Consider the following 25,230-nt stretch of genomic DNA (forward strand, 5'->3'; position numbering starts at 1 on the left):
AATACGTATGGGTGACATCTCCCAGGATCCTAAAGGAAGCTGAAATTGCAAATCCCAGGGGCAGGGTTGAGTTTGGGCCTGTTTTTATAATGTTTGGGAAATTACGGAGGAAATTTGGTGAAATGGACTGTACCTGCCTGGAGAGGGGATTCTCTATCAGAGAGATGCAATGAATAAATACAAGAGCTGTTGGCTGCTTCATCTTCTCTATGTGAGGTGAGGGTTTGTCTCCTCAGACAGCTGCACTGCACTATAAATACTGCAGGAAGGACAGGAAAAGCTTTTGGAGGAGGCCAGAGCGTGGGAGCTGTGACTGAAACCGGGACAGGATTGTCAGAAATGCCCGGCACCTTCTGCAGCCCCGCGTTAGGTGTCAGTTCCGTTTGCAGGGCAGATCCTGAGGCTGCTCAGCCTCAGGGAAACCTGAGGAGCTCAAGCCCCAAGGTTTGCTCATCCTGTGTCTTCCAAACTTGATGTAAAGACCAAACCTCAGGAACCCAGGGCTGAGTGATGCGTGTGATTCTGTGCCACAGCCTTGCTGTTTGTGCAGCTCTGATTCCAAAATCCCAGCTGGGTCCTGCTCCAGCCACTCCCTCGGGACAGCAGGAATTGCTGCTCATGCTTTGGGAGAACAGCAGGAGATGGGAATGCTTTGACAGCCTCAATTCCTGTGGCTTTTCCACCTTTTCCTGTAATGGCCCAGTCAGGAACACACACCCGGGCTCGTTGTGGGAATGATGCTCCTGGGGTTTATGATGCTATTGACAAAGTCAAGGCACAGGGTCGGGATTTGCGCTTCCTGGGAAGGACTGATCTGGGACGTGGTGGGAAACAGGATGGAAAAGGGATGCTCTGCCCGGTTCTGTGCGTTTAGATGGAGCAGGGCCACGGGGACTTCCTGCCCTGCTCCTGCCTGGCGAGACTCAGGGCACTTCAGGAATGACCGAACAGCGGTCGATACAAGAACTGGCCCTTCCTCCTCGGTCCGGCCAAACAAAAAACGTAAAAAAAAAAAAAAAAAAAAGGAAAACCACGAAATAAACCCGCGAAATAAATATTTGTGGATTTGTGGCAACGGCGCAGCGAGAGGCCCCGGCGCCGGCGGGCGGACAGCGCTCCGCCGCTCCCCGGCTGCAGCGAGGCCCCGGTTGGGCATCCCCCGCTGTCCCGAGCGGAGCCCCCCAGTTCCCCCGGGTCCCCCCGGTCCCCGCGGGCCCCAAGATGGCGGCGGAGCCGGCGGGCGCCGCCTTTGTTGCGCGCGGGGCCGGGCGGCGGCGGCGCGTGCGCGCGGCGTGAGGGGCGTGAGGCGGCTGCGGCACCGGCCCCGGCCCTGCCCGGCCCCGGCCCCCGGCACGGCCCTGCCCCGGCCCCCGGCTCGGAGCGGCGCCCGCGTGGATGGGATGGAAGCGGGACCCTCGGGAGCAGGTACCGCCGGCGGGGATGGGGAGCTCGGAGCGCTGCGCGCCGGGGAGCGCCGGGAGGGCGGCGGGGGGCGAAAGGGATGAGGCCGGTGGAACGGGGGGCGGGTGTGCGGCGGGGGCCAAGGGGCCTGTACCGGGTGGGGACCGGGGCGGGGGAGCGCGGTGGAAGGGTGTGCGGAGAGGACCGCGGCTGGCGGCGATGGATGTGGCGGCGGCGCGGGATGTGCGGGGGCGATGCCGGGGATCGGAGGGTGTCGGAGCGCGCGGGTCTGAGCAGCGGGGCTGCGGGGGGGCTGCGGGGCAGGCGCCTTCCCCCGGGTGCCCCGAGAGCAGCAGCGGTGAGGGCGCTGGGGAAGGGGCGATGGAGGAACCCGCAGAAACCTCGCAGGAGGGGGCACAGGGCCGGGGTCACGTCCAGCCGCAGGTCCCCAGAGCGCGGAGCGAGCCCTGCTCAAGGGGCCTGTTCTGCACAAAGCAGCAGCAGCATCCCCCAGCTTTCCAACCTTTCCCCCAGCTCCCATTCCATTCCCCCTATATCCCACCCCCATCCATCCCCCCGGCTGCCATTCCACCCCCTTCCCTGCCATTTCCGCCTCCCCAGCTCCCATTTCGTCCCCCAGCTCCCCATCCATCCCCCAGCTCCCCGTTCCCCGAGTTCAGGGAGCGGGGCGCCGGCTGCAGCTGGCGGGAGGCCGGCGACGCTGTGTGCCGTGACAGCACGAAGCGTCTCCTCTGCCCGTGCCAGGGCATGCGCGGAGCCGGGGCTGAGCCTGGCCCCGCGGGGCCGAGCTCCAGAGCCACCCTGTACCCCCGTGTCCCCTGCCCCAACCTCCGCCCCCCGGCTGGGAACGGGAGCAGCTGGCAGTGCCCTTGGTGCCGGGCAGCTCCGCGGGGCTTTGGAGAGCTGTTCCCTAGGCCGTCGCATCGGCTGCCGCTCGCTCCTGTGCCTGGCCTGAGCATCGCCAACTTGCACTGCTGAGTCGCAGAAGGATTTTGGTGCCTAAAATAAGGCAGAGGGAGGGATGGGGTGATGGAGACGCGGGTCACTGCCCTGCTGAGGCACGGGGCGATGGGAATGGGGAGCTGCTGCCCTTCCGAGGAACAAGGCACGGGGATCGGCAGTCACTGCCCTGCCGCCTCTCTTGTGCTGGTGCGTTTGCCACCCTCCATAACCCATCAGCCTGGTGAGATTTTGACATAAATCTGCTGAGCGTTTGTAAACTTCAGTCCTTTTTACAAGGTTTACTTAAAGTGTGACACAGAAATCTCCCTCTGTCTGCGTTACCTTCTGGCTGCTGGGTGCTTTGTGTTTGGGCTGATTTATGGCCTCTGGAAGCTGTGATTTGGCGGCACCGCAGGCTTTGCCAGCACCTTGGGGCGATAGCAGCACTGCTGCCTCAGGGCCAGGCAGATAACCAGGCACCCTCCTACCTCAGCCTGAAATGATGCTCTTAAGGCTTTAAAATAATCTCTTGTCTTGCGATGGGGATGCACTTGGTGGACAGGTTTGGGTTGTGAGGGCTGCACTGGGAGCAGGGCTCTGCTGCTGCACCCTTGGGAGTTTCCCCCTGTGTCCCCAAATTTGGCTGGGGGATATCTCCTCCCACCCGAGTTCACCCCATGGGAGGGGACTCACGAACCCCATGTTGTCAGAGCTGCTGTGAATCCTGCCCTGCTGTGGAACCCCTTTACTTATGCCAGACCCTGAGTATGGATCGAGCCTTGCCTGCGAGCTCTGATGATGCTGTGGCTTATCAGGGCAATAAAGCAGAAACTGGCATGTGCCTGGATGTGCCCAACACGGAGATGCTTGGAAAGGCAGCAGGGAAACCCAGGACATCTGACCCACAGGCAGCACTCGGGGAAGCACACACACACACAGAGGTTTTAAAAACTAAACTTATTTTCCCACAACTTTTAGTTTATCCCTTATGAACTTCCTAAAGGCTGTTAATCTCAACCGTTGTCTTCCTGTGCTGAACCTTGCAAAAACCCCAAAGCTGCTCCGTCTGTTGGGGCTCTTTATCTTCAGGAAACACGAAATTGCGTATGCCTGGTTCTGGGACGGGATTAGGCCGAGAAACAAAGCCAGGAGAAGCACCTTGCCTGGAGACACAGCACGGATGGTTTATCTCTAAACACTCTTTGCAGCCTCTCCCTAAACCCTGGGAAGAACAAAACACAGACAAGTTATTAAGATGGCAGACGCGAGGAGGAAGCCAAATCAGGCAGAGAAGCTGCTCCTTGGGCAGGGCGATCCATGCAGAGCCACGGGCGGGTTCAGCCTCCGCTCCGGGAGCCGGTGGCACTGCAGGGCCGCGGTGGGACACAGAGAGGCGTCGCTTTTGTCCTGTCCCTCCGGCACTGGGGGCTGCCTTTGTCTGCGACTCTCGGCTCTGCGCGTCCCTGGCTGCTGCCTGGGCAGTGTAGGAGCAGCAGGAGACCCTGCAGAGCTGGGCAGGGCATCTCAGCCTCCGCCCAGCCCAGGCACCATTAGCGGGGACCCCAGGGTCACTGAGCAGAGTCACCCAGTGTGCTCAGCAGGGGTGCTGGCACTTGCTGTGCCAGTGTTTCTCAAACCCGTCTGAGGGATGGAAAAGAGAGCTGCTGGACAGCTGAAGACAGCTTGGCAGAACCCTCATGGGTCAGCTCATGATTGAGCCGTGTCCACACCGCCAGCACCACCCTGCTGGCATCACCACGCCGCTGGCATCACCATGCTGCTCGCCAGAGCCAGAGCAGCTGGAGTACAGCCCCTGCATGTGGGTGTCATGGAGTTGGCACCCCTCTTGCTGCTGTTCCTTGGGCTCTGTTGCAGCACCCACAGCTTCACCCTCTTGCTTGGCTCAACCTGTGGGACTGCACATCCCAGGGTGCAGGGACACCCATTCGGCCAGGCAGGTTTATAGCTTGCACTGTAGGGTGTCACCCATGATTTCCAGGTGCGAAGCAAGCAGTGTCCTTTGCAATGTTTAGTGTGAGGATACGAAGAACTCAGCAGTTTTCAGATGTCAGTCCTGTAGTAAAACCGTTTAGAGCCCGTTTTGGCTCATTTTTTGCATGAAGCCACCCGAGTGCAGGGCAGGACCAGAGCAGCTCAGCTGTGCTCTCAGCAGCCAGGCTCTGGTGCACAGACAGGTTTAAGGCTCTGATGGCTGCAGATGGAGCCTCTGTCCCGTGTGTACATCACCTGCTGAAACTCAGTTTGGTGTCAAACCAAAAAGCACTCAAAGCTGCGTGACCCTGGCAGTGCTGAGGTCACTCGGGAGGAACAGGCAGCGATGTCTGGCTTGACAGAGCTGAGATGGGGCTTTTTGAAGTCTGGTCTGTGTGGAATGGTGTTGGTCGCTGCTTAGAGCCAGTGGTTTTGAAGCTGTCGAGCCTGGAGATCGGGAATGCCAATTGCTCATCCTCCCCAGCAGCTGCCTTTCCCACTGGTGCTGCCCCTTGCTTTGCTCCCCGACAGGGATTTCATTTCCCGGGGGAGCTCTGGGGTGGTTTAGGATGGAGATGTCTCAGGGTGAGGATGAATCACGCTGCGTGTCCGGTGGCGTTTGTTGTGCCGCGGCCCCGTCTGCACCTCCCTGATTCCCGGCTGTATTTTGGCGGGTGGGTGTGCGGACAGGGCCCGGCACGGACCCGCCGCCGCCGCCGCCGCAATAAAACTCCCTTTTGTCTGGGCCCCGTTCCCGCGGCCCCTCGGCTGAATGCGGCGCTGGAGAGGATTTCAATGACATGGTAATTTCATGCCGTCCCACCGGCGGCTTCGCCCGGCGCAGGCAGCTGTTGGGCAGCGGGTCGTGTTCCCCAGCTGTTACAATAAATAACAGAAACAAAGCGTATTCCAGCGCTAATTACCTCAAACTTGCTCTCACTTCGGTGGCTCTGCCCTCGCCGCCGTCTCTGCCCGCGGTACCCGGTGCAAGGGCGTCGATGCTCCGCCGCCGGCGCGTCCCCAGGGCACGGCTTTGTGTGCGAAAGTCTGTGATTCCTCCTGGGCCGCGGAATTTCTAATGGCAGCGGATTTCATCCCGCTCACTGGCCGCATTGTGCTGCAGGAACAACACTCGCCCTGCAGCCCCCGGCCCCGGCGCCCGCATTTACATGACAAAGTGGGAGCCTGTGCAGCTTCGCCATGGAGAGTCGAGGTATGCAGGAGCCAACCCCCCTATTGCAGGAGCCCCACTATGTGCCACTGGAGCCCCCCTCTTTCCATGCACTCTGGGTAGCTTTTTAACGAGGCTTCTTCTGGCTGCCTCCTTTGCTGCTGCCTGAGCCGGCTTCAGGCATGAGGTGCCTGGGGATGACAGTTGAGATGTCTGTCTGAGATGTCTGTCTGTCCGAGATGTCCATCGGGGATTCCCTGGCAGCATCCTCCGAGGAGAAGTGTGGTTTTCATTGAGGCAAATCATGGAGGGACCCTGAGTGCTCCAGGGCAGGAATGTAGCATGTGAAAGGATAAGCCAAGCCTGCATGTTCAGCAAAGCGTTTTGGGGTCTATCCCACCTGGGCTGAAGCAGCCAAGGCTGGGTGAGAGCCTGGCTCACATGCTGGAGGTGCTGCTTGGGCAGCTGCTTTGGCTTGTCAACATTCAGGGACTGGGTGTTGTGGTCACCAAAATAAAACTCTGTGAGTCAGCCCAGGGGTGAACTTGCCCATCCTCGATGCTGGTCATGGTCCTGCCCTGGTCTTTGCAGAGCATCTCCTGTGCCCTCTGGCCACTCTGCCCGTTTATCTTACCCTGTGTTTGCTGTATCTTCTGTGCCCAATCAAAATTCTGAGCCAACTTTTGTGTTGCTAGAGGCTGGCTCCTTCCTTCAGCTATGATTCATGAGCCTAATTGCGGGGTGTTGTGTTCATGAAGCATCTGGGGATGCTCTGGCAAAAGGGTTTGCATGGATAAGCCTTAGTTTTGGAGCGACCGAAGCAGTGCCAAGTGTGAGATTGCTGTGGGGTGAATTGGTCACACCTCTGCAACTCCTGCCAGCCCTAAACTGGCTTTAGCTCTTCTTGGGCACCCAAGTGCCACTGAACAGCTGTCAAACTATGGCTACTGCCCTGTGTTCCCTGCATCTGTGGGGTTACCACGGGCACAGGGAATTGCGTGTGGTCCTGCTCGCACACGGCTGCCAGGATTGTCTGGGGAGTGAGATGATCCAGAGGAGGAGAAGCTGTGGGTGCTGGCCTTGATGTGGCTGCAGCAAAGGCAGTGGAGAGCTGCCGTCCTTTGACAGATCTTGCAGGTGGGCAGTCTGGTTCCTCACTCAAACTCAGGGACTGGGAGGCTCCAGCAGCACTGGCAAATACCTCTTTGCTTGTGAGCCATGATTTAAAAATGCATCAGCTCGCAGCCAGGGAGCTGGCCACTGCCAAGAAATGCTAATCATGTGGAGACATGACTTACCAGCAGCAGCTCATCTGAAAATCAGTTCCTTCAAACGAGCTTCTTCCGAAGTGCAGCGCAGATGTTTTTTGGGGGCGGCTGGCACTCACCCTGTCCTGGGGCAGTTGTGAGTGCCTGCAGGGGACTCAGGAATCCCCACCTTGCTCCAAGTCCTGTGCTGCTTTGTCTGAGGAGGCACTGGGGCCAGGTGAGCCCTGGCTTGGGGCTTCTAGCAGATTTTGGGTCTTTTGAGCTCCTGTTGCAGGGCAGAAGCAGGAGCAGAGGTTGGTCTTGGAGAATTAACTTCTGCAGTTCAGCCCCTGGATGCTCACAAGAGTTTTCCCATCCCCTCAGTGTCCTGCAGCACAGGCGGCCTTCCATGGGCAGGAAAAGTCTTGCAAAGTTTGGGTGAAAAAGTAAAAGGCAAATTTGAAGCTTAGTTTGCTGCTCTGCTGTTTTTCTGCTTCTGGTATTTTTAGCCTGGAATGGAAATTTGGATTTAAAAAGCAAGTGGATGGGAGAAAGGGGTGCTAAAAGCACCATGTGTTCAGGAGCTTGAATTGGAGCTGGGTTGCTGCCTGTGGGCCGACGTGGACAGTTGGCCGCGCAGATGGAGCGCTCCCAATACCCCCACACTCGGTCCCCGCACCGGCCCAGCTGGCTCGGACCTCACGGTGTTTGAGGAACAAATAGAAGGTGCAGACTGGGAGGGGTGGAGATGGGCAAAGTGGGAATGGGGCAGGAAGGGCAGAGCTCACCTCAGGGAGCAGTGGGATAAAGTAATTCCTTGGCAATATTTTCATTTGAGTCCAAGGGTGCTGTTGGTTTAGAAATGCAGCTCAGTCCTGTAGCCATGTGCTGGTGCCATCCTGCATCTCCCAAACTTCATAAGTGAGTCTGTGTAATGGGAATTGTGGAAAAACTGGTACTTCCCTCTTTACAGGTCCCCACACTGCTTCAAGTGGGGATTTGGGATTGGTTTGGATTTGTTTTGGGGATTTTTTTTGTGCAAAACCCAACAGTTCAACAATTGTGTAGTGCAGATGGAATAATGCATTTCCTGTTTCTTGTGGCATCCTCCCTCCAGCAGTGAGTTGGAATTTGCTGGGGAATGGAGGGGAAACGCATGTGTCTGTATGTCCCTGCTGACAGAGTATCCAGGGAATTGCATCCCCTTGGAAAGGGGCACGGTGATGATGGAGCTGGTGCTGCTCTCCCATAGCAGGTGGCAGTGCTGGAGCCTGTGCCAAGGGAATTGGTGGGGCCCCTGTGCCTGGCACTGCCCTTCAGCAGCTTGGCTGGCACCAGTGCTCCCCAGATGGTGCCCAGGGAAGCTGCTTCCTGGTGTGCTGCTCTGAATTCTGCCACTGCCACCTCCTGCCAGGAGGAGGGGTAATGGGACACGTTCCAGTTCAGGATGTGGTGATGGAGAGCGTTGTGACTCTGTGAGATCTGTCTGTCTGTCTGAGTATGGGGTCCCTGGCAGCCCTCCTGACCTGTGCTCTCTTCCACAGCTGCAGGCGCATACCTGCCCCCCTTGCAGCAGGTGTTTCAAGCACCACGTCGGCCTGGGATAGGAACTGTTGGGAAGCCCATCAAGCTCCTGGCCAACTACTTTGAAGTGGACATTCCCAAGATCGATGTGTATCATTATGAAGTGGATATCAAACCCGATAAATGTCCACGCAGAGTCAACAGGTAAGGCAAGTATTAGAGGTTTGGCATTGTTCCCTGCTTCTAGTTTCCTAGTGGAGACTCTCTAAGTGTCTGTCTCTGTCTTTGCAGTAGAAGTCATTAGGGTGACCATTATGGCAGGGGTCACAGCAGTGGCAGGGGTCATGGCACTGCATTATGCCCACAGGTGGCTGGACCCCCCAGCCATGTTTGTGCAGCCAGTGCTGCTTCCTGGCCTGGGAGCGTCAGGGGTCCGGAGCCTCAGCACAGTCCCTGCTGCTCCGAAGCAGCTGTGCTATTTTGGCAACAATCCCTGACTTAAAAATAGCAAGCTCAGACCTCGGGCCATCATGTACTTTTCTTTGTTTTTCTTTTTGATGTGCTCTTCCTTGCCTGTCCCCTCCTGCCCTTGCAGCCTGGGGAGCTCTGTGCCCCAAGGGCCGGTGAGCAGATGCTGCATGTGCTTTCAGCAGCGGGTCACACTGAGGCAGCTCCAGCCACTGTGTGTTCCCCTGTGCCATGTACACTCCTTCTGCCAAAACCAATGTACTGAGCTGTGGGACAAGGCATGTAGCTGCTTGTCCAGGGGCTTTCCTGCTCCATGGGTCTCAGCTCTGCTCTCAGTCGCCCTAGGGAGAAAGGCTGGGGTGGACTGGACAGGTTGCAGAAGGTATCAGGCTGTAAAGAAAGTGACAAAACAAACCTCTCCCTTCTCTCCTCCTGCTCCTCTGTCTTGCCTGCATAGGGAAGTTGTGGAGTACATGGTGCAGCACTTCAAACCACAGATCTTTGGTGACCGAAAACCAGTCTATGATGGGAAGAAGAACATCTACACTGTCACAGCCTTACCCATTGGGAATGAGCGGGTAAGAGGGGCAGCGAGCCCCATGTGGGCACTGTGACCTCCCTCCTGCCTGGGAAAGACCAGCAGAGAACGATCCCACCTCATCCCTGCAGGGATGCCATGGTCACTGTCCCTTCCTTCCTGCACCCAGGTTGACTTTGAGGTGACGATCCCGGGGGAAGGCAAGGACAGGATATTTAAAGTCTCTATCAAATGGATGGCCATTGTGAGCTGGCGCATGCTGCACGAGGCCCTGGTCAGCGGGCAGATCCCCGTCCCACTGGAGTCCGTGCAGGCACTGGATGTTGCCATGAGGCACCTGGCTTCCATGAGGTACCTGCACTGAGGGACAATGGGGCTGTGCCAGGGAGGGGAGGGGACTGCTGCCCTTGGCAGGCTGCTGTGGCTGGGACTGGCCTTGACAGCCATTGGAGGAGGCAGCTGTGCCAGCCGTGTCCTTGGGTGCTCCTGTGAAAGAAATAGAGAGAGTGAAGCAGCTGGCAGGGCGAGTGCCAGCTCGAGGGTCTGGGGGTGCTGCTGTGGGCCCGGTGTGTACCATTGACATGGTGCACAGGTTCACAGGTATTCACAGGTTCCCTGGTTCACAGGTACACTCCAGTCGGCCGCTCCTTCTTCTCCCCCCCTGAAGGCTACTACCACCCCCTGGGAGGGGGCAGGGAGGTCTGGTTTGGCTTCCACCAGTCTGTCCGGCCTGCCATGTGGAAGATGATGCTCAACATCGATGGTGACGTTATTTCTCATGCTAGGGAGCTGCAGTGGGAGGGCTGGGTGTATTTGGGAAGGCTGGTTGAGAGCAGAGACACATTGTGATGTCTGTCCCACAGTGTCGGCCACTGCCTTCTACAAAGCCCAGCCTGTCATCGAGTTCATGTGTGAGGTGCTGGACATCCGGAACATTGACGAGCAGCCCAAGCCCCTGACGGACTCACAGAGAGTGCGTTTCACCAAGGAGATCAAAGGTAGAGCCCCCAGAGAGCTCTGGAACCCATCCCCTGACACTGGCTGTGGCTTGTGTCCCACCTAGCCTCTGCAGCGAGGTGGGGCTACAGGGGTTGCACATTTTAAATGTCTTCTGGGGCACCACTGCCTCCCATATGCTATTGTTGGGATATCTGTAAGCAGAAAATTGATTAAGGAAGCTGTTGACAGTGTCCTGGAGAAGTTGGGCAAAGGGAAATTGCTCCCATCTTCACCATGACTGTGCTGTGTCTCCCTGTCTCACATCAGGTCTGAAGGTGGAGGTGACCCACTGTGGGCAGATGAAGAGGAAATACCGTGTGTGTAACGTTACCCGACGGCCAGCCAGCCACCAGACGTAAGGCGGGTGGGCAGATGCCCTTGGAAAAATCCACACTGCTCTCCTTGTTAACAGCTGCTGGTGTCGTTAGGGAGAGCTGAACAGGAAGCTCCAGTCTTTGATGGCAAAGGGAGACGTGTGTGGGGCTCTGCAGCCCTGTGCCATGTGTGGAGTGGGATGCAGGGAGATGGGAGCTCAGAGGATGCTGTGTCTGGCAGGCAGAGTGCGGCGGCGGGCGGGAGCTGACATGCCAGGAATTGTCCTACTTTTTACCTCCGGGTTTGGTTTTCTTCATTCTTAAAATACTCACTGCCAGAGCAGAGACTTTGTCAGGGGCTAACACGAGTGTCTGCCTTGGAATTTTTTGTGTGTGCCTGGGAGCAGGCTGGGCCTGGGCACCACTCAGTGTCTCCTGTGCACCAGCATGCATGGGTCACAGCCTTGGGGCTTGGCAAGCGCAGGAGGAATGTGGCACCTCGCTGATGTAGTCAGCCTGGCTCTCCCGTAATTTTGGTTCTTTACAGAATATCAGGTCAATTCTGCATTTTCATGGAGCTCTTTATGGAGCTGGGAGTACCTCTTGCTGGCTGAGGGTGGGTATTGCACTCCAGCTGTGTTGTGGCACCTCTCAGCCCTGCAGCCAGGAAGTTTGATTTTTTTTTCCCCCTGTTTCTGAAGGGAAACCCCTCCTGCCTCCATCTGCCCTCCCTGCAACTGCTGTCCTGTATCTGGAGAGGCCAATTAGCCTTTCCCTGGAGTTCAGTTCAGCTCCCAGAGAGGACACCAGGCACAGAAGCCCTCCTGAGTGCCAGTGTTGTACTTTCATGCCCAACCATGGCATATATGGCAGGTCCTGCAATAAACATCTGTCCTGATGTTTTATTTTGTTGTATGGCACTCAGGGTGGGAGCCTGGCAGCTCCCTTTTCCCAGCCACGGTACATAGTACCTGAGGTCTGGAAGTGTCTGTTCTGAGTAGGTGCATCCCTTATGTCCTGCCTCTGCCAGGTTCCCACTGCAGCTGGAGAGTGGTCAAACAGTGGAGTGCACAGTGGCTCAGTACTTCAAGCAGAAATACAACCTGCAGCTGAAATACCCTCACCTGCCCTGTCTCCAGGTTGGCCAGGAACAGAAACACACGTACCTTCCCTTGGAGGTGAGTGTTGGCACCTGTGGTTTGGGGCTGTGCTCAGCTGGGGTCCCCTCATGTCTTACTTGTCCCCAACACATGGCTGCTATCTGTCCCCTCCCCGTGCAGGTGTGTAACATCGTGGCAGGCCAGCGGTGTATCAAGAAGCTCACGGACAATCAAACCTCAACCATGATAAAAGCAACAGCCAGGTCTGCCCCAGACAGGCAGGAGGAGATCAGTCGCCTGGTACGTGACACAAGGCCCTGGAGGGGCAGGGCTGGGGCTTGGCACCAATGGCAGGTTATGGCATCGTGCCCATGGCGGACTTTGTCATGGTCCTGCTCCTCAGCTGCTCTGTGGTGGAGAGCTGTGACCTGCTGACGAGGTGTTGGTGAGGTTAATGGTGGGGTTTTGTCCCCCTCTTCTCACTGAATCCCTGTGCAGAGGTGCCTGTGTGTATGTAATGGACAGTGGCACAGGTGAGCCCGGCTCAAAGAGATCACGCAAATGCACATGCAGCAGATTCAGGCCCTTGCACTGATGGAACCTGATCCAAAGGGAGCTGGAACTAAAAATGGGAAAAACAGATTAGAGACACACCCCTGGCTGTGGTGTATGTGGGGCTCTGTGTGGTGGAGCTGCAGTACAGGAACCCTGTGCCTGGCCACTGGTTAACGGGGCTGTTGTTTCCCAAATGCGTACATCTGGGCTTTTGAAGCCAGGGACACTTGGTATTCTTTCTGGGACTCTTGATAAGTTTCTTGCCAGTCTGAACCATCCTGTTGAAGTCTTAAATCTCAGGAGCAGGCTGTGCTGTTAGTTGCATTGGTTAGTGTGTTTCAAAATCAGGTCTCCATGGGTTAGAGTGCAGGAGAGGTTTTGAGCCTCAGTGCTGATCTGCTCGACCTGTCCTGTCAGAGGTGCTCCACCTGCAGCTCTGTGGAGAACAGGGCTTCAGGTGTCTATATTTCCTGGCCAGCTGCAGCTGCCTGGGATGTAGCAGTTGGTCTTACTCTCTCCCATGGCCCTTCCTTCCTTCTGCAGATGAAGAATGCCAGCTACAACCTGGATCCATACATTCAGGAGTTTGGGATCAAGGTGAAGGATGATATGACAGAGGTGACAGGGCGGGTCCTGCCAGCTCCCATCCTACAGTATGGAGGCCGGGTAAGTGGGGCTGCCTGGGCTGGGCTGCACTGTGCAGGGAGATGCTGTCCACACCTGGAAACACTGCTTCTGAGCAAAAGTTGTTAGAGCTGGAATGTTTCACCAAAGTGACTTGGCTTTGAGTTTTTTGCAATATAACTGGTTCTGAAAGTTGTAGCTGAGAGTCATTGGTGATGAGATGAAGAGGAGAGGGGTGCTCAGCATAGGGCAGCTCGGGTGAATTTTCTGTCACTGCTGAGGAGCTGAAGCTGTGGATTGCCCATTGCAAGGGAGTCAGCTCCAGCTCCAGCACTGGGACAGGGAGCACAGCCCCAGCCCATGCAGGGGCTCTGGGGCTGTGGGGCCGGGCAGGCTGTGGCTGTGCTCTGACCCTCTGTTTGCCTTGCAGAACCGGGCCATTGCAACTCCCAACCAGGGCGTGTGGGACATGCGAGGGAAGCAGTTCTACAACGGCATTGAGATCAAAGTCTGGGCCATTGCCTGCTTTGCCCCGCAGAAGCAGTGTCGAGAGGAGGTGCTGAAGTAAGGAAAGGGGCAGCCCACGTGGGTGGGGGAAGCCAGAGGGGCCGTGGCTGCAGAGCCACACTGCTGCTCACAGCTGGGGACTGGGGGTCTGGCATCACCACTGCTGGACATGCAGGGAGCTCCACTGCTTGTGGTACCAATCTGATGTGAGGTGTCCAGTTCCTGTTGCTTTTGGTTTATCCAAAGAGCCTGTTTGTCCCAGCTGCAAATGGTCCCTAAGCCATCACAAAGCTGCCAGGTTGGAGTGAGTACCTGTGAGCTGTCAGTCAGGCTCTCCTCAATCTAGTCTTTGCATCAGGGAGCTGCAGTACTGGGAGATGAAACTGCCAGCTTTAAAGCTGTATTGAACTCTTCTAGTCTGAATCTCTGCAGAGAGAAGGGGTTCTAAGGATTAAAAGTTTCCCCAGTAATCTGAAATGATGTAATTCATGTAGGAAGCATCCTAACTTCCCATGAGTTATTACAGAGAAGTTTTGGGCTTTCTGAAAAGCTTCGGTAGTTTAGAGAATATGTTTCTCTAGCAAAGTGACACAGAGCAGGAACAGTTTATTTGATTTAGGGAAATAGTCACTTTGGTTTTGGATTCTTCTGGGGCCTTAGGTTTCTCCTGACTAAGAGTGGATGCAGCGAGGTGAGCGCTTTGTGTCTTTGGCATGGTCAGTGTTTGGGGTTTGGAAGAGCTCAGTGTCCACATGTGCAGTACCTGGGTGCAGGTGGGAGTGACACCACACTCCTCCCGTGATCCCTTTGCAGCAGAGCTGTGAGCCCTGTGTTTCCTCTGGTTCTCATGGCATCAAATCCTTGGCATTCCAAAAATCCAGAGTGTGGCTGAGTTGTGGTAAGTGCAGGCTGGCATCAGCTTTGCAGTCACCCGGAAATCAGCTGTCGCAGGCAGCAGGTTTGTTCCCCACTGCTCCAGCTTCCTAAGGGAGAAGGGCTGAGCTCCATTGCATTAGGAAGAGTCAGTATGTGGGTAAGAGGGCACTGAGAGGGGACAGTTCAGCCCTGTCATGTGCTGATCTTGTGTTTCCTGTGCCATGCATGTGCTGGGTGCCATAGAGCTGATGGCCCTGTCTGTGTGCTGTGCTGCAGCACTCGGCCGTGGGGCTCACAGTGGCACAGCTGGCTCAGGGCTCACAGCTTCTCCTCCCGGCACAGGAACTTCACAGACCAGCTGCGCAAGATCTCCAAGGACGCCGGGATGCCCATCCAGGGCCAGCCCTGCTTCTGCAAGTATGCCCAGGGTGCAGACAGCGTGGAGCCCATGTTCCGACACCTCAAGAACACCTATTCAGGGCTTCAGCTCATCATTGTCATCCTGCCAGGGAAGACACCTGTGTACGGTGAGTCTGGGGCCAGCACACAGAGAAGGGCTTTGGGCTGGCTCAGCAGGGCTGCCTCCTGCAGGGCTGTCTCTCCTCATTCCCGAGGGTGCTGCTGGAATTGGTGCAAGGCTGATTGCTTTGTGCTCACCTGCTTCCTCTGCCCACAGCTGAAGTGAAGCGTGTTGGGGACACTCTCCTGGGAATGGCCACACAGTGCGTCCAGGTCAAGAATGTGGTGAAAACCTCCCCACAGACCCTTTCCAACCTCTGCCTCAAGATCAACGTCAAGCTTGGCGGGATCAACAACATCCTTGTGCCTCACCAGCGGTTCGTATGGCCACTGCCTCTCATAGTTTTGGGGTGGTACCCCAAGTCCCTCGTGGTGCTGCCTGCCTGGTTTACATGGTGAAGAGGGGGCCTTCATAAAGCAGCTCTTTGAAATGGGAATTTGTAACTTGTTCCACCTTGTTGATAATGAGGTGTTGATGTGTCCAGACCAGAGTTGGAGGTCAGGAGATATCCTTGATATCATCTGCTCATCTCCATTGGGTTGTACATCACCTGGAGATGGCCCCAAAAACTGACTACTTGTTTTCTCTCCCCTCCGACCAGCTCTGCCGTCTTTCAGCAGCCAGTGATCTTCCTCGGAGCTGATGTCACTCACCCGCCAGCAGGAGATGGGAAGAAACCCTCAATAACAGCTGTAAGTTCACAGCTTGTGCCCAAAACCCTGCAGGATGCAGGAGCTGGAGCGGGATTCACGTGTCCATGTGTTACTGCTGACCCCATGATGACACTTCTCAGGGTGTGCCTGTACCCTGTCAGATGATTTTATCTGAGTCCTGGGAAGTTTCCTCCCAATCCCTTCCTGCCTCTCCGTGCAGAGAAGCTGCAGTTTCTGGGAGCCGCAGGGAGACTGGCAGCTGCCACCAGATGGGGCTCGTGGTGTGCTGACCCCGAGTGTGGCCCTAACGGTGCCAGGAGCTTGGTCCTGCTTGCAGTCATTCTGGGGTATACCTGTCCAGCTACAGCCCTTCAGGGACCTTCCCCCTGCTGGACAGCTGGGGTTTGGGACATGGAGGAAACTGGGGTGACTGAGCTTCTGAGCCCTTTGTGCAGGAGGATTTGCCTTTTTCTCAAATTAAAAATGAGCATCCATGGAGCAAAGTGCTGCTCCGTGCCAGCAGGGCCAGGGACAGCTTGTGCCCTGTGTTGGGCTGGGAGACACTGCCCTGTGCTCATTGCCATGCAGGATAAGCACGTCAGCATTTTCCTATTAAGTTCTTAACTTTCCAGGACTCACAGCTCAGGTTTTCCTTGGCATGCAAATGCGTCTTTGGAGGAGTGTTTTTTTCTTAATTAGAAGGGCTTGGGAAAGGCTTTGGGCTGTTTGCTGTAGGTGTGGGTGGGACAGAACAGTCTGTTTCCTGGCAGCAGAGCTTCCCCTCTGAAAATATCTTTTGTGGTTTGTGCAGGACCACTGGGGCTTTTTTCTTAATTTTTGTGAAAGCTTTTTTGAAGCTACAGGGGAGGAGAAGGGTAGAGCCTTTGAAGTAACTTGACCATGTCCTTGGTGTGTTGCTGGTTGGACAATAGCAGTGGGTCTGTGGCTGAAACTAAAGAAACAGTTTCTATTATACACATTGCTTCTAGTGGGGGAGCCCCAGTCCCAGAGCTGTTTGCAGAGTGAAAGTGAAAGTGTTGGAGAGGGCAGGGGCAGCAGATTCACGCTGCTCAGGATGTGGAGTCTGTGGTGCTTTCCCTCTGCTCAGGGAATGTGGGGCACACAGTGCAGTCACTGCTGAGTGTGGGGAGTGAGGCAGCTGGGTGTCTGTTCCCCAACACGGGCCAGCACTTGATTCACACTGTGCCCCCAGCTCTGTGTCACAGCCAAGCCCAGCTGCCCCTGAGCTGTTGCTCTGGCGTGTCTGAGGTGTGCCTGCACTGCAGTGGGAACTCCCTGCTCAATGGCTGCCATACAGTGACTCGACCTTCCACATCCTTGGGCAGCCCATGGCTGTCTGGGGCAGCCCCACTCCCTCTCACTGCCAGGCAGGAGAAGTGAAGCAAGGGCAGAGCAGCAGCAGTCCCCCACAGCCACGATATTCAGTGGCACCCACCAAAGTTGTCTCACTGGAAATTCCCACAAATGTTTAAAAGGGCATGGCAGAGTGTGACATCAGGATGTGGCCATGACCAGGGATGTCCCTTTTGGGCACTGATTGCCTGTACAGTATTTGCTGTCCCATCTGATCCATGAGTTCAGGTGCTCTGCCCGTGGCCAGGTGTTTGTGTGGGAAACAGGTGGAAGCTGGGAATGTCCCACATCCCCTCTGTCCTTCCTGGTGTAAGACATGGTCTGTCTGTCTGTCTGTCTGTCTGTCTGTCGCTGCAGGTCGTGGGCAGCATGGACGCCCACCCGAGCCGGTACTGTGCCACGGTGCGCGTGCAGCGTCCTCGCCAGGAGATCATCGAGGACTTGTCCTACATGGTGAGGGAGCTCCTCATCCAGTTCTACAAATCCACACGCTTCAAACCCACCAGGATCATCTTCTACCGCGATGGTGTTCCTGAGGGGCAGCTCCCACAGGTGAGGAACCCCCAGATCCCTGTTGGCCAGCAGGGCTGCACCAGCTCCCGTGAGGCTCCTTAAGGGTGCTCAGAGACAGCTGGTGCTGATGTGTCCCCTCATTCTGTGTTCTCTGTCTCTCCAGATCCTTCACTATGAGCTCCTGGCAATCCGAGACGCCTGCATCAAACTGGAAAAAGATTACCAGCCTGGCATCACCTACATCGTCGTCCAGAAGAGGCATCACACCCGTCTCTTCTGCGCAGACAAGAACGAGAGGGTGAGTGCTGCAGGGTGCCAGGGCTGGAGGCGGCTGATTCATCCCTGTCTGATGGAAGAGCCAGCCCTGGCTTTCCGAGGGGAAATCTCACCACTGGCAGGGAGAGCTTGCTCTGAATGAAACGTGCTGCTCAGTGGACTCCTACAGCCACATGGATTAGTCTGCTTCTAGAAGCCCAGCCAGCTGTTTGGTGTTATTATGAGTTACTGGGTGCTGATGATCCTGGTGACTCTTGAAATAGCCTCTGTCAGCTTGAAAACATCTGTTGTTTTGGTGATAGCTGGAGTTGCTGACGTGACAGTCTAAATAACCCCTTGCTTGCTCACAGCTTGTTCATGTGTGCTGTGTAGTAACATTGATTGCTGTCACTGTTCCTAGATTTCATCTGAATTTAATGGTAAGATTGAGTCTAACCAGACTGCTCCACATGAGCAGGAAGATTTAATCTTGGGAACTAAGGACAGTTTTTGATCAGGATATAAAAGCCCCAGTATCTTGTGGCACAGACTCCAGCACATGCTATACAGAGATCCCTGGTGTTTTCCTCATCTCTGCAGTAGGATGGGCCCCTGCCCAGCCCTTACCCTGCTGCTCTCTTTCCCATGTTGTTGGCTATGTCTCCATGTCATGCCTGGTGTTGATGCCTGCAAAAATGCCAGCAGGCCTATTTGGGCAGGGAGCAGAGTAGGATGAGCTGCTTCTGTCCCCCCTGAATGGGCACTTGGAGACCATCTCTACATCTCAAAAGGAGATGGGGACCCTCTACCATGGTCCTGGGGCAGGGCAGCTGTGTTAAAGACAGTACTCTTGGCAATTGGAAATAACCAAACTCTGCAGTGCTTGGATCTCTTTCTGTTCCCTGCAGATTGGAAAGAGTGGGAACATCCCAGCAGGAACAACAGTGGATACCAACATCACCCACCCCTTTGAGTTTGACTTCTACCTGTGCAGTCATGCAGGCATTCAGGTACTGTGCTCCAACACTGGCTCTTGGGATGATGCTGGGTTTTTTGGCTGCTGTTACAGATTGTCCTCATGCATTTGTCCTGGCCCTGTCAACAGCCAGGATTTGAGGATAGTTGGATCTGAGCTGCCACTGCGGTGGTTTGGCAAGCAGGTGCAGGGTCTGTGCTGCTACTGCATTGTGTGGCACGTACTCGGTTTCTCTCCTGGAGCCAAGGGTCTCTCCTAAGAGATTTTCCTCCATCAGAGCAGCCAATTCAGCAGCTTGTCAGCTGGTGTCTGAGCGTGCCGGGCTCGCCGGGGCGCCTGCTCATCAGCAGGGACCTGCTGTCTGGCCGTGGGCGGGAGAGCCAGGCCAGCCGTCCCTGCCTGCTCTGCAGCTGCCTGGCTGCAGGCAGCCAAGATTAGTCAGAAACCGGACTGGAAAAACTGCACTCGTGTAATCTGCAGCTGCTTCCAGAAGGGAGACTGCTTGGCTTCCCCTCCTCTGTGCAGACAGCAGGAGCTGGCCTGGGTCAGTGGGGATGCAGTGGGGGATGCAGTGGGGGATGCAGTGGGGGATGCAGTGGGGGATGTGTGGCACAGAGGGAACAGGCACCAGGCAGCAGCATTAGTACTGGTTTGCACCTTGGTGCCAAGGGCTTTCCTGCCTCCATGCTGTGTAGGGTTCTCACAGCAGGGAAGCACAGGCATCCCTCCTGCCTAGGCTGGCTGGCAGATCATTTAGCTCAGGGAGGGGCTGATGGGGATTTGAGGCAGCTGCATCCAGGTGCCAGCAGCACCTCTCACACCGGCCCTCTCCTTCCCAGGGCACCAGCCGGCCGTCCCACTACTATGTGCTCTGGGATGACAACCGGTTCACGGCGGACGAGCTGCAGATCCTCACGTACCAGCTGTGCCACACCTACGTGCGCTGCACCCGCTCCGTCTCCATCCCAGCCCCAGCCTATTACGCCCGGCTGGTGGCGTTCCGGGCACGGTACCACCTCGTGGATAAGGAGCACGACAGGTGAGGGACACAGCCCATGGCTCTAGGAGGGCAGAGCCAGGCATGGGCAGGGCATCCTGATGTTTGAAAGTGCCTGTATCTGAGAGTGCTGCAGCAGAGCATTTCTAGGGGAAGAACTGCATGTAGCTGCATCCTCTTAAGGCCCAGCAGAGGGGAATGGGGATAAAGGAGAGTTAAATCCTATCCTGAGCTCATCCCAGGCTTGTGGGAGCATTCCTGGGGTGTGTGAGCATTTCCAGCTGCCTCAAGGTGCTGGAATCTGCAGTACAGGCAGTCACCAGCATGCACAGCATCCCTGTGCACTGCAGTGAGGTGACTTCCTGTGCTGCCAGCACTCAGCTAATCCCCATCTCCAGGGGAGTTTCTCAGTGTTCCTGGGGGGAAAATATGAAATAATTATGCAGTGATTTCCTTGATTTTCAGTGGCGAGGGCAGCCATATATCTGGACAGAGCAACGGCAGAGACCCCCAGGCCTTGGCGAAGGCTGTGCAGGTTCATCAGGACACTTTACGTACCATGTACTTTGCTTGAAAGCCTAACTTTTGTTACCTCACTCAAGAAAGCTTTCAGATTTGTAGGAGCCATACAAAAAAGGAAGCATTGGGACACCTTGTTTTTTTTTCCAATGAGAAATCACTGCAGGGCAGGCAGTGTCGACTTGAGGCAGGAGACCAGCACCATGGGACAGAACGATCCAACACCTTTGTAGGATTGGAAGAGACTGATGACGATGATGATTATTTTTTTAATTTTTTCTGGCTTTGCAAAATTTTGACCTGACCAAACACATGAAGGCATTCAAGGGAAGGGATAAAACTCCCGGGAGGCGGAAGCAGGTTTTCATTTTTAAGATGCAATACTAGAGACTCCTGACTGTGAACTGGCGGCTTTGGTCCTCCGTTGCCCACCAGGCGCTGGTAGGTATTTTTTGTGGGGGTTGGGGGAGGGGATTTTTAGAGCCTTAAAACAGAAGACTAGATTTATAAAACTAATATTTTAGATTATGAGATGCTTTAATGGGTTGAGGGGAAAAAAAAAAAACAAAAACAAAACAACTAGTTTATAGGAGAATTGTAACACTAACAGTTCCCCGCCCCTGAGTAATTCCCCCCAGATAATGTAAGGCACCCTAGCACTTAGCTCAGAACTGAAAACTGTCTTCCTCGTGTTACAAGCTAGTCAGCTGCTGCTGCTCAAAGCAACAGTCACAGACTTTTCCATGGGTGAGTGCCTTACTATGATGCTGCAAAATTTCAATGTTTTTAATCTTGTAAGGAAACTAGTAATCTTGTCTTGATGGTGGTCCATATTTCCATCGGAAGGAGTTAATTTCTATGGTCCTCAGTTGCAGTTTGTGTCAGATCACAACCTCACGGTGGTTAAACCCCTTTGAAAGATGTGCACTTTCATACAGGACACGTTTAATGGCTGCTGACCCATTTTTGTTTCCAATGTACTACTTGTTATTTAAAACTGTTTCTGACAAATGGGGGCATCTCCATCCCATTAGGACAGAAAGCGCTATCCATGTTTTTCTTTCTTTTATTCCCCCCCCCCAATTTTTATGATGGACACCGGAATTTTTTTACTAAACATTATTTTTATACGATATTGAGTCTGTTGCCAAAATCCACAAGTCATTAACATTCTCAGAGTTTACATCCCCACACTTCCTGAGGCTGTGTGCTCACACCACAGCTCTCCAATGCTTCTGTCCAGTGAGTGCTGCAGCCTGTGCAGTGCCGGGTGCTCCACAGTGCCCATTGCCTGTGTGCATTTGGCACGTGTCTGCCCGGGCTGCTTTCCCACCTACCACATCCCCACCTCCAGCACCTCCAGGCTCTCACCCTCTCTGCTGCTAGGTTTTGCTGCTCTTTGTGTCATGGTATCACACTGCTCTCATGCCCAGGGTTTTTATTCTGAAAGCACACCAGATTGTTCCTTAGAATGATGAAATCCCTGTTGTTGTCAGGGGGGAAACTCCTGATTTGTGCTTGTACCAGGAAAACAGCCTTTTTCCCCACAGGAACCTGGTCACTGCTTTTCAGACCCGTTTTGCTGCACAGTGACCGTACGCACGGTGGCGGGGCCGTGGTGGCAGCTCAGTACTGATATCATCCGGGCACATTATCTGGGTTTTTTCCTATGAAGTATTCACAGCGCTTCCTTCAAGAGACAAACGAGGCGCACGCTCCTGCCACGTTCTGAGGGGAAGAGCTCTGGTATCATTTTCCTGCCGAACGCGTTTCCCAGGCGGCCCCACGCGAGCGCTGCCCCTGGCCCGCGCGCGGACAGAAGCACATCTCCACCTCTTTGGTTTGTACTTTCTGACGTTGAAACTTGCCTTGCCTTCATGAAACCCACACCGGTCATGTTGGCCCATTGAGCTGTCCTAACCCCGGGAATTCACTCTTCCCATTTTCTTTTGGGGCAACGTGTTTGTGAACAGTGACAACATCACTATGCTATGCAAACTAAGTGCTGAGCCCACTGATGTCACGTTTGGTGAAGATCCTACGTTTAGCACAGTCCTGTTTTCCTCAAGACCACACTGTTTGGTTCATATCCTCCTTTGCACCTTGTGTCAACCTCCACTGCTGTATATCCTCAAGGTGACGGGGAGGAGACCAGGACCTATCCGTGGTCAGTAGATAGGGAACTCTTAGGAAGGCTTTTAGAGCGTAGGGAACACATCAACACTAAGTGTCAACATGAGAAGCCTACATTCCTCTACACAAGTGCCTGCATAGTGACACCAATCAGCACCTCCATCTCATCCTCCGAACTCTGACTTATGTTCATTGAAAGCAAAACAATCTCAGAGGGGCTGCTCCCGCTCACCTGGTGTTAGAAAGCTCCTCATTAAGAATAAAATCGGGGTCAAGGTCAAGGTTCTCTCTGCAAATCAGTTTGTTCACCAGCATTACACCGGAACGCGCCTGGCTGCTGCTCTGCAGTGAGGGGCAAAGGTATTTTGGTTCCTCGTTTTAATTTTAGTGTTTTAGTTGGGTCTAGAATTCTGAAATGTCTTTTAGTAGCTGTGGCATAGCACGTGCCATTTTTAACCATTTGAAAAGAGATAGTGTGGGCATTTACAGAAACAGCTTGTTGCTCTGTAACAATTTTTTTTAACCTTGAGACTTGAAATGTAAAATGGACCTTTAAGATTTGCACTCATTTGTAAGGTGGCTGTTCATAGAAAACTATGAATGAAGACTTGCTGATGTAGCACCTACTTTTAACAGCAATTTTAACTACACAAAAGCTTCACAGCTTCTGAAACTCTCAGCTGTTGACTTGCAGATCTGGTGTTCTGCCCTTATTTCACCCTCTGCGTTGGGTTTTCATGGTTTTGGATAAACAAAAAAGCCAAACTCAGTAGCTGCTGTGCCCTTTAAACCCTGTTTCCACTTTGAAGAAGTTTAGAGAGGTTGGAGTGACCCGCATGTTTTCTATACCGGACTATGCACCGTGCCCTCTCCGCGCTCTGGCATCGGCATTTCTCCCCCTCTCTTGTCTGAGATGCAAACGAGTAGCTGCATGTTGAGGTGCGTTTTGCTGCCTGTAGCGGATAGGTGTTACCCCAGGTACATATCAGGATCTGTAGTTAGCCACAACCCCCACACGGGCATCCCGATCAGCTCCGAGTCTCTGGAAGCATTGCCGAGTGCATGCAGCTCTGTGGGAAGAGGAGTAGCTTTCATTTACCTGTGGAATGCTATTGTTTCCCTTATCTCATATCTGAGCAGAACGAGGTGGGAGGGCTGCTCTGCCCTCTTCCCGCAGCTTCCAGGGAAGTCGGGGTGTTCTGGGATCGCACACACGATGTCTCAAACAGCCCAAGCATCCAGCGTTGCCTCGCGGAAGGTTTTCTTCTTGGAAAATCAGTGTGAAATAAAAGAATGTGATTGTTTCAGGAAGGGAAGCCAGACAGCAGGAGAGCAATAAACAAGTGAAATTCATATCTTGCCTGAGTGATTTGCACTTCAATAGTTGTGAAAGAAAATTTCCAGGACTCCAGTGCTTTTGTGTTTGATTTCCAGCCCCTTTCGTACCTCCTTTCTATGAGCAAGTGTGGGACTGTACATAGGGTGTTTACAGGACGCTCCGTTTGGGTTGTTATTTTTCTTGTGGGTTTTTTTTGCTCTAGCTTGAACTCTGTATGGTCCATTTGTTAAATAGCCGTGAACACTTGATGTACAGTACTTACTAAACAAGCAGCAGCACAAAACTTATTTTATTAAGAAAATATGGCTTATATTTTAAAGGTGGAATATCAGTTGTTTTTTTTTTTGTATGTGTGGAATTAAGACTGATGAAGAGTAACAAAATCCTTGGATTAGGCCAAAAGAAAATACTGTAAGATCCTAACCACGTCTTTATTAAAGAAAGCAGTATGATTAAAGAGCTCCAGAACATTGTATTTATATTGGATTTGATTTAATTGCCTTTGTGGATTTTTTTTTTTTTTGCCTTGGTCCTGATTTTTGCTTGCAACTTCGACTTTGCAGTCCCAAGTGTCTGTTACCCTGTAACTGTTGGCAGAAGACCTAAATAAAAGCAATGTGAATATGTCGGGGTGACACTCCTGAGTCACATTGGTGGGGAAGGGACATGCGCATCCCAGGCATTCCCTCGGGAAAGGCTGGGGGACAAACAGGGAAACGCTGACTGGAGCTGAATTGCATCAGACACTGCAGAGGATCCAGCACCCCTCACTGTCCAGGTCTCAGTTCAATGAGAGAAACACTTAAGCAAACAAATTTGTGCTTAAATCTTCTGGGAATACAGTACAATTCCACTTTTATTAAAATGTCACCTGAGAACTGACTGATTTTGGGCTCCTGGGTTATTAGAAAACAGAAATGTTCATCAAAATCTGCTGTTCCTGCAGCCTCACTGAATGCTTCAGGGGCTCTTGGCTCTGAGGTGCTTTAAGGACAGATTTCAGACTCCTTTTGGATTGAGGTTAAACTTGATCCTCTGGGTTTCTGCACTGCCTCATCTTTTGCATTTCCCATCATGTTTTACATTTCCCAGCTTTGCAAATCTTGCAGACATCCTAGTCTCCACTGCCAGCAGCCTATGGTTGAGTTTTAGGGTCCAGAACTGAAGGTTGTTTACCATCCTCTGAGTTCTTGTTGGAGTTCTTTGTTTTACCTTACAAAGATGCAGGGGCAGACCTTAAGCCAATGAATGATTTAGCAGTTGAGCTCTAACTAGGTTTTTGAATAATGCCAAGGAATTTTAAGGAAGTGCTTGCTAATGGCATGCAGGCACTTGTCAGTTAATTTACCTAACTGCAGCACCAGAAAGTTCTGTCCCGAGCTGGGGTCCTGCACACATCCAACTGCTTTGTGGGTTCTATCTCCTATTTTAAAAATAATCTTTAGCAGTTTTAAAGGGGCTTTTCCTATGTGAGGTACAACAGCAAATCGTGCCTTACGCAGCTGGGTTTGGAGTCCTGGAAAACAGGTCAGAAAACTGGTTTCAAGTGTTAGATTAGCATTTGAGCCCCGGCCCTGGTGCTGATTACAGTGCCCGAGCTGTGGGACCAGATGTGCTGCCCCTGAGGGATGTGTGTTTGCAGAGATGCCTCTCTCCCACGTATCTGCTTCAT

General features: G+C 53.9%; 1 protein-coding gene across 1 annotated transcript; it reads left to right on the forward strand.

The window, feature by feature from the left end:
- The first annotated feature begins 1,344 nt into the window (after positions 1-1,344).
- LOC136565820 (protein argonaute-1) lies at positions 1,345-24,182 on the forward strand. The gene is made up of 20 exons (XM_066564640.1): positions 1,345-1,425; positions 8,319-8,502; positions 9,224-9,344; positions 9,474-9,655; positions 9,931-10,067; positions 10,168-10,302; positions 10,571-10,658; positions 11,648-11,795; positions 11,898-12,017; positions 12,816-12,938; positions 13,327-13,460; positions 14,622-14,806; positions 14,956-15,115; positions 15,401-15,491; positions 17,184-17,378; positions 17,503-17,637; positions 18,503-18,604; positions 19,410-19,609; positions 20,033-20,527; positions 21,637-24,182. The coding sequence occupies exons 1-19, from the start codon at positions 1,401-1,403 to the stop codon at positions 20,139-20,141; spliced, it is 2,574 nt and encodes an 857-aa protein (XP_066420737.1). The 5' UTR covers positions 1,345-1,400; the 3' UTR covers positions 20,142-20,527; positions 21,637-24,182.
- The last annotated feature ends 1,048 nt before the right edge of the window (positions 24,183-25,230 follow it).

This window comes from Molothrus aeneus, chromosome 23 (genome assembly GCF_037042795.1).
Source record: "Molothrus aeneus isolate 106 chromosome 23, BPBGC_Maene_1.0, whole genome shotgun sequence".
Classification (NCBI taxonomy): domain Eukaryota; kingdom Metazoa; phylum Chordata; class Aves; order Passeriformes; family Icteridae; genus Molothrus; species Molothrus aeneus.